The 7,806-nt window shown below is 52.1% G+C and overlaps 1 protein-coding gene across 1 annotated transcript; it reads left to right on the top strand.

Moving 5' to 3' along the window:
- Positions 1–1,869: 1,869 nt before the first annotated feature.
- LOC308302289 (phospholipid-transporting ATPase ABCA3-like) lies at positions 1,870–7,131 on the top strand (the record flags this gene model as incomplete). The annotated part of the gene is made up of 1 exon (XM_080746546.1): positions 1,870–7,131. One exon carries the CDS (start codon positions 1,870–1,872, stop codon positions 7,129–7,131), a length of 5,262 nt encoding a protein of 1,753 aa, XP_080602672.1.
- Between the last annotated feature and the right edge of the window lie 675 nt (positions 7,132–7,806).

Raw genomic sequence — 7,806 nt, 5'->3', positions numbered from 1 at the left:
GTTCGGTATCTTCCATGGCGCACGCAAGAGACGACCGGTTTGCCACCGTACGTACATATCTCCTGGACCGAAGACCCCCTGGAGAAAACACACACCTCTGGGAAAATTAGCCCTCAGTCCTTCCTGCATGGGGATGCCATTTCAGGTATAGGCCAGCTTAATGGCCTCCCACTACCTACCGAGAAAGCATTGGCTGGCCAACCGCCTTCCTCCGGAGACCCTGGCCATAGGAGATGAAAAGCTGAGTTGACAACCTGCCTAGTTCTTGTGACAGTAAAGCCGCAATTAAGGCTCTTGCCAGGCAGAGACAATGCAGTCGTTTTTGTCCTCCTCCGAAGAGAACAGAGGTGTATTTGTAAGAGAACCTCGTGCATTCCGGCCCCACCGAGAGTGCATGAATGTCACCTACCATTTAGCCGTCATCAGAGCGACCAAGAGAACGATCGTGAGACTGAGGACCTTGGCCGTGACATCAGCTGTGGTGATGTCTGTCTCTGCGTACTTTCTATGACGTTAGTCTCGCGTGACGCTAGTCTCGTACTACAGACATAGGGACACACAAAGCTTTATGTAGGAGCGGTTAGCACTGCTCAAAATGGTATTCACGTTCTATTACTATATTTTGTAAATCACAATGCAAGGTCGGACCTATAACTGACGACCAACAGAGGCCAACAGAGAACTAGGAATACTGTTCCTACGAAACAGTGTGGGCTCGCATGTCGCATTCAATCCCTCAGATCCCCGATATAAAGATTTAAGAGAACATACTACAAAAGATTTCACGTGGATGTTGTTGTTGTTACACACAAAGCCGGATTTAGGAGCTAAAATAATAATAATGAGGACAAATGGCGGCAATATGGGGTGGCAGTTGCTCATGGTGTGGAAGCAAGCCCCCAGACACCAGGGGGAGGGCTGAAGCCAAATTGACATGGTGGCCGTTTTAGGTACTGCTTCTTTTTTTACGAATGGGGCCAGAAACATGAGCGCGCTGATATAAACCTATGAATCAAAATCAAATCGAATCGAGAGGTAAGTGAATCATCCCAGGCCTACTATTTAAGCTTCGTACACCGACGGCAGATGACAACGGCAACCGGAAATGATCAGCGCTCGATAGATAAACCTGCCGTCGTAGCAGCCGTCTCTACTACAGCAGGAGCTAGCTTTCCACATAGCGTCTACAACGCCTGCTGCGTTGACGCGTCGCCATGGGAATCAAAGTGTTTAGCAAAAGGTGTGGGACCCCATCGCCGATGGCTGTTTGCTTAACCATTTTGACTGCTACGGCGATCGCGTCATAGCAGCCGTAGTCCCGCCTCACGTTGCGGTAGTAGAAATGGCCAACTTAAATTCCCCATTGTGTTGCAAAGATGCAATTGGAAGTTGCAAGTGTGGTTGCTGACGGTTGCTGACGTGACTATATTCTGTAGTAAGCTAACTGTCATGTGAAGCTTGACCTATTGATTCCCACTCCCATTTATTCGCTACTGATTCCCACTCCCATTGATTCCCTACTGATTCCCACTCCCATTGATTCCCTATTGATTCCCTATCCCTGTCGGACAGATGTCTGTCTTTCAATTTCCAGTGGCAGCGGAAAAGTTACCCTGGCTAGAAGTAGATAAAGTTTACCTAGGACTATGTGTTGCCTGGGCAACCACACTAACAAAAAGTTGGGTATTAGCGTGACATCGCTCTACAACATTGAAGTTGTGCATTGTTCGTTTGTGGCCAAATATAGACACGCCTCATGACACAATACTGACGTGGTCTGTGATGCCAACCAACCATGATCAAGTTCCAACATTCGATCATTATCGGCATTAAAGGAAAAAACAGCAATTCCAGGAAGTACGTCTGACCATGTGTCTCACGCAGCAGTTTGGATTACTATTATGGAAAAACTATCTATTGCAGAAACGTCAGACCTTGGTGACTGTGGTGGAATTGGCCCTGCCGCTGCTGTTCTCATGCGTCGTCATTTGTCTGCGTCTCTACGCACCCCTCGGGGAGAACCACGAAGACCATGTCTTTGAGACCTTCCCCGTCAACACACTGCCTGACCTGTCCAGTACACAGGACGGCAAGCTCAACGGATCCTTCCAGCTGGCCTACGTGCCGAGCGGCTACACAGCAGTGCAGCAGGTTGCAGAGTATGTGCAGCAGAGCCTTGAGGACAACACAAGGAACGATTATCAGAACCTGGGATGGCCACCAGGGTCACACATCACCTCTGTGCGTGGATTCGAAACAGAGCAGCAGTTTGAGGACTACGTGAGGAACGATAATGAGTCAGGGAAGGTCCTCGCAGCCGTGGTATTTGAACATACCTTCAGCCACCTCAATGAACCGCTATCCCGGCAGGTGAGATACCGGCTACGTTTCCCGTACAACCCTCGTTCGGCCAGAGAGAGGATGCATCATCCGCCGATGATGGTTTCCCCCCTCCGTGGTGTCCAATCAAATTGGCACACCCACCACCTGTTCGCCGTCTCCCAGCAGCCGGGACCCCGGACCTCCGTCCGCGGGATGGATAAGGGGGGTGTACCTGACTATTGTGAACAGGGCTTTCTAGCGTTGCAACATGCCGTGGACCAGGCCATCATGCGGTCCTACAACAGAACATCGGCGGACTCCCTGCTGAACCGGACCAGAGTGCGCCTGTCCCGTTTCCCAGAACCGGCGCACAGGTTAGACTATTTCATCATTGCCATTCAGCCCATTCTGCCACTGCTGCTGATGCTCAGCTTCACCTACACCTCACTCAACATCGTGCGGGCCGTGGTGCAGGAGAAGGAGACGAAGCTCAAGGAGTACATGCGGATGATGGGCCTCAACAACTGGCTCCACTGGAGTGCTTGGTTCCTTACGTTCTTCCTCTTGCTCTTTGTCTCCATCTTCTTTGTCACTCTGCTCTTGTGTCTTCCTGTGAGCCCTCGAGGAGCTGTTCTGAGCCACAGTGACCCCACACTGGTGTTTGTCTTCCTCCTGGTCTTTGCAGTTGCCACCATCAACTTCAACTTCATGATCAGTACTTTCTTCTCCCGAGCTGATGTGGCAGCAGCTGCAGGTGGCTTCATCTACTTCCTGAGCTTCATGCCTTACATGTTCCTGAGGCCACGCTATGAGCTGCTCAGCCATGCCCAGAAGACATCGGCCTGCCTTATTTCCAACATAGCCATGGGTATGGGAGCTCAGCTCTTAGGATCTTTTGAAGGCAAAGGCACAGGGATCCAGTGGTCCAACCTGTTTGACCCTGTGACGGTGGATGATGACTTGTCCATGGCCCTGGTCCTCGGGCTGCTGCTGCTGGATGCCTTAATGTACGGCCTGGTGGCGTGGTACATGGAGACTGTTTTCCCTGGTGAGTACGGAGTACCTCTGCCATACTACTTCTTCATCCTGCCCTCCTACTGGTGCAGCAGCCCCCACACGGCTCCGGTCAATGGGAATGGGGAAGGGGAGGATGTCGGGAATGCTGTGAAGGGCGAATTCATGGAGGAAGAGCCAACCGGAATGGTCTCTGGCATCAAGATTAAACATCTAACCAAGGAATTCAAAGTGGGAAGAAAGACGCGGCGGGCTGTACGGGACCTCACGGTTAACATGTTCGAGGGACAGATCACCGTATTGCTGGGTCACAACGGGGCCGGAAAGACAACCGCGCTGTCCATGCTGACTGGTTTGTTCCCGCCTACCAGTGGACGGGCTTACATCAACGGTTATGACATCTGTCGTGATATGGCTCTGATCCGCCATAGCCTGGGTTACTGTCCTCAACATAATGTCCTGTTTGATAACCTGACGGTCAGGGAGCACCTGCTCTTCTACGCACAGCTGAAAGGCTTCCCTAGAGACCAGGTCTTGGCTGAAGTGGACCAAATAATTCGTAACCTAAACCTGGAGGACAAGCGTCAGGTCCTCTCCAAGACCCTTTCTGGTGGCATGAAGAGAAAGCTCTCGATTGGCATTGCCCTAACCGGTAACTCAAAAGTGGTGATGCTGGATGAGCCCACTTCGGGCATCGACCCCTCGGCGCGTCGTGCCATCTGGGACCTGCTGCAGGGGGAGAAGCGAGGGCGAACCATAGTGCTCACCACACATTTCATGGACGAGGCAGACCTTCTGGGTGACCGCATTGCCATCATGACAGGCGGAGAGCTGCAGTGTTGTGGCTCGCCTCTGTTCCTCAAGAACAGATATGGTGCTGGTTACCACATGGTCATTGTGAAGGATGTTAATTGTAACGTGTTCGAGATCACCTGCCTGGTCCACAAGTATGTTCCCAATGCCAAGCTGGAGAGCAATGTGGGGGCAGAACTGTCCTACATATTGCCTAAGGAGAGCACAGACTCCTTTGAGTTGCTGTTCTCCGAGCTGGAGGTTAACAGGCAGAAGTTGGGCATCACCAGCTATGGAGCTTCTTTAACCACCATGGAGGAAGTCTTCCTCAGAGTGGGGAAACTGGTGGATTCCAGTTTGGACATCCAGGCCATTCAGCTGCCCGCCCTGCAGCATGACTCTCACCAGCAGAGCACAGATGATGCTGGCAGCACCGTCGGAATAGCTGACCATACTGACATCACCGACAGCCGGATGCTCAGCTCAGAGGACTTCACCAACTTGAAGCTCAACACAGGGCTCAGATTATACTTGCAGCAGTTCTATGCCATGTTCCTGAAAAGAGCCCTGTACAGCTTGAGGAACTGGAAGGTGATGGTGGCCCAGTTCCTGGTACCCCTCGTCTTTATGATAGCCACCCTGTTTGCTCTCCGCGCCTCGCCCAGCTTTCCCAATTCCCCACTCTGGCTGGATCTCAGGCACTACGGCCCCACCACAGTCCCAATGGTCCTGGAGCCCAGAGATGGTACCCTGGCTGACCTGGCAAGGGAATGTGAGTGCCACGTCAAAGCATCGCAGGCACAGATCATCAAAACAACCAACTTAAATGATTACATCCTGGCCCGGGTGAAGGAGGAGGGCAGGGCATTCAGCCAGCAGTGTGTGGTGGGCACTGCCTTCCGTGGCAAAAACAGCAGTGGTGGCTTTGCAGAGGACACAGTGATTGCATACTTCAACGACCAGGGCTACCACACAACGGCCACAGCCCTCATGATGGTGGACAACGCACTGTTCAAACATCTGGCAGGATCTGATGCTTCTATCCAGACAGGAAATCACCCCATGCCACCACGCACACACTCCGAGGGCTCCCAGACCAAAATCTTTGCGGACGGCTTCCAAATCGCCATGAGCCTGATGTTCGGCATGGCATCCCTGTCCAGCACGTTCGCCCTGCTGCTGGTCAAAGAGCGCTCTGTCAAGTCCAGACATGTCCAGCAGGTCAGCGGGCTCCATCTCCCCAACTTCTGGTTTTCCGCCCTGCTGTGGGATCTCCTGAACTTCCTGCTGCCCTGCCTCCTCCTGTTGGGGGTGTTCAGGGCATTTGCGGTCAAGGCCTTTGTGGAGGACAACCGGCTGGCAAACGTGTTATTGATACTGCTGCTGTACGGCTGGGCCGTCATACCTCTCATGTACCTGCTCAGCTTCCTGTTCGACAAGGCGGGCACTGCGTACGTACGCCTCTTCATCTTCAACATCCTATCAGGCTTTATCACCACTATGATTGTTGCCGTCATGAAGGAAATTGCTGTCAATGAGTGCCCCGTTCATAGTGGTGATAGGGCCGAATGTGACAGTAGAACGGCCGTTCTACTGGACAAGATGTTTATGATCTTCCCTAACTACTGCCTGGGCATGTCCTTCACTCAGTTCTACCATAATTACCTGTTGACCTCCTTTTGTACAACGAAGGGTGAGAGCCAGGCATTCTGCGAATATTACAAACTCACATTCGAGGAGAACTACTTTTCAATGTCCGAGCCTGGGGTCGGACGTTTCCTGGTGCCTTTCTTGGTGCAGGGCATAGTCTTCATCACATTGCTCTTTGTCATTGAACTGCAAATTGTCTGGACACTCCAACGTTTCCTTGGCTCCCTCCGTGGCATCCTGGGCAGAAGGCTCACACAGCGACCGGTGACAGCAGATGCAGCGCTTCTTCCAGAGGACAGTGATGTGGCTGAGGAGAGGAAGAGGGTTCTGGAGTGCCAGCCTGCGGTGGAGTCCATGGCCGGTAACCCCCTCATACTGCGGGAACTCAGCAAGGTGTACGGAAGCGTTGGGACTCTACAGGCTGTGGACCGGCTGTCTCTAGCTGTGGGGAAAGGAGAGTGCTTTGGTCTGCTGGGCTTCAACGGCGCAGGGAAGACCACCACCTTTAAGATGCTGACCGGGGACGAGAGCGTCACATCTGGGAATGCCTACATCGATGGATACAGCATCCTGAGTGACATCAAAAAAGTGCAGCGGCGCATCGGCTACTGTCCCCAGTTTGATGCACTTTTGGACCACATGACAGGCAGAGAGACTTTGCATATGTACGCCAGGCTCAGGGGAATCCCAGAGAAATATTTGTCTGTGTGCGCGGAGAAGGTCCTCGGGTCACTGCTGCTGGAGCCTCATGCAGACAAGCTGGTGAGCGATTACAGCGGCGGCAACAAGAGGAAGCTGAGCACGGGCGTGGCTCTGATCGGTGGACCTCCGGTCCTCTTCCTGGATGAGCCGTCCACCGGCATGGACCCCGTGGCTAGAAGACTGCTGTGGGACGCCGTCACACGCACAAGAGAGTCCGGCAAGGCCGTGGTCATCACGACACACAGCATGGAGGAGTGTGAAGCCCTGTGCACCAGGCTGGCTGTGATGGTCAACGGTCGGCTGCAGTGTCTGGGCAGTCCTCAGCACCTCAAGAGCAAGTTTGGCAGCGGCTACACCCTGCTGGCAAAGGTGGCGCGCGACCTAGAGGAGGTGGACCCGGAGGACAGCGAGAGCAAACTGCATCGCTTCAAGCGTTTCATTGAAGGCACCTTCCCGGGTAGTCTACTGAAGGACGAGCACCAGCGCATGGTCCACTACCACCTGACCGACAAGACCGCCACCTGGGCAGGGGTTTTTGGGACAATGGAGGCGGCCAAAGAGAAGTACGGCATTGGAGACTACTGCGTGAGCCAGATCTCGCTGGAGCAAGTGTTCCTGAGCTTTGCCCAGTTCCAACACTCCACTGTATAAAGAAAAGAACATGTGAATTTTTTTTTTACCTTATTAGTTCATTCCATCTGTATCCATCTGTAACCTTTAAAGTCCAGGGCAGTTCTGTTTAGAAACACTTTACTTTTTGTAAAACCATTTTGCCTTTTGTTCCGTTATTTGTTATGTCGGACAGTTCAGCTTAGATTGAAACGTTAACAAATTCACTGCCAAAAACGTGTTAACATGTTTTTTTAAACCCGAGATAATTTATTTTATATAGAGCAAAATAAAATTAAAAAACATACAGCTTTTTTCTTTCTTGCTTCTGAGTCTGCTGATGAGCGCTTTGAAGTCTGTTCTGTGCCTTCCTTGACCAGAGGTGAACTGAATGGTTTCATCCAGGCCAGGTCTATCACTGCAGCCAGAGCCTTCTACCTTCGGAGAGTTGTGTCACTCCGGTTCACTTCATGGGGCCAGGTCTTCTACGCACACATCTATTGGCGTATAGTGACAAACGGCGAACCGGAAGTTTACAGAATGCATTGAAGTCTATGAGGTGTAAAGTGACAATGAACCACGTGACCAGCGCTGTTTCTGACCCCGCAGTGGCAGGACTCTCTGATTAGACCCCAGTATAGAGCGTCGCAGCGGAAGTGGATTCCTGGGGTCACTTAATATTACCCATTCATTTTCGCCATAGACTTTTACAAATAT

This window comes from Nannobrachium achirus (assembly GCF_963921795.1).
Source record: "Nannobrachium achirus genome assembly, chromosome: 17".
Classification (NCBI taxonomy): Eukaryota; Metazoa; Chordata; class Actinopteri; order Myctophiformes; family Myctophidae; genus Nannobrachium; species Nannobrachium achirus.
Note: the sequence above shows the minus strand (reverse complement) of the source record. Positions and strands in the feature narration are given on the sequence as shown.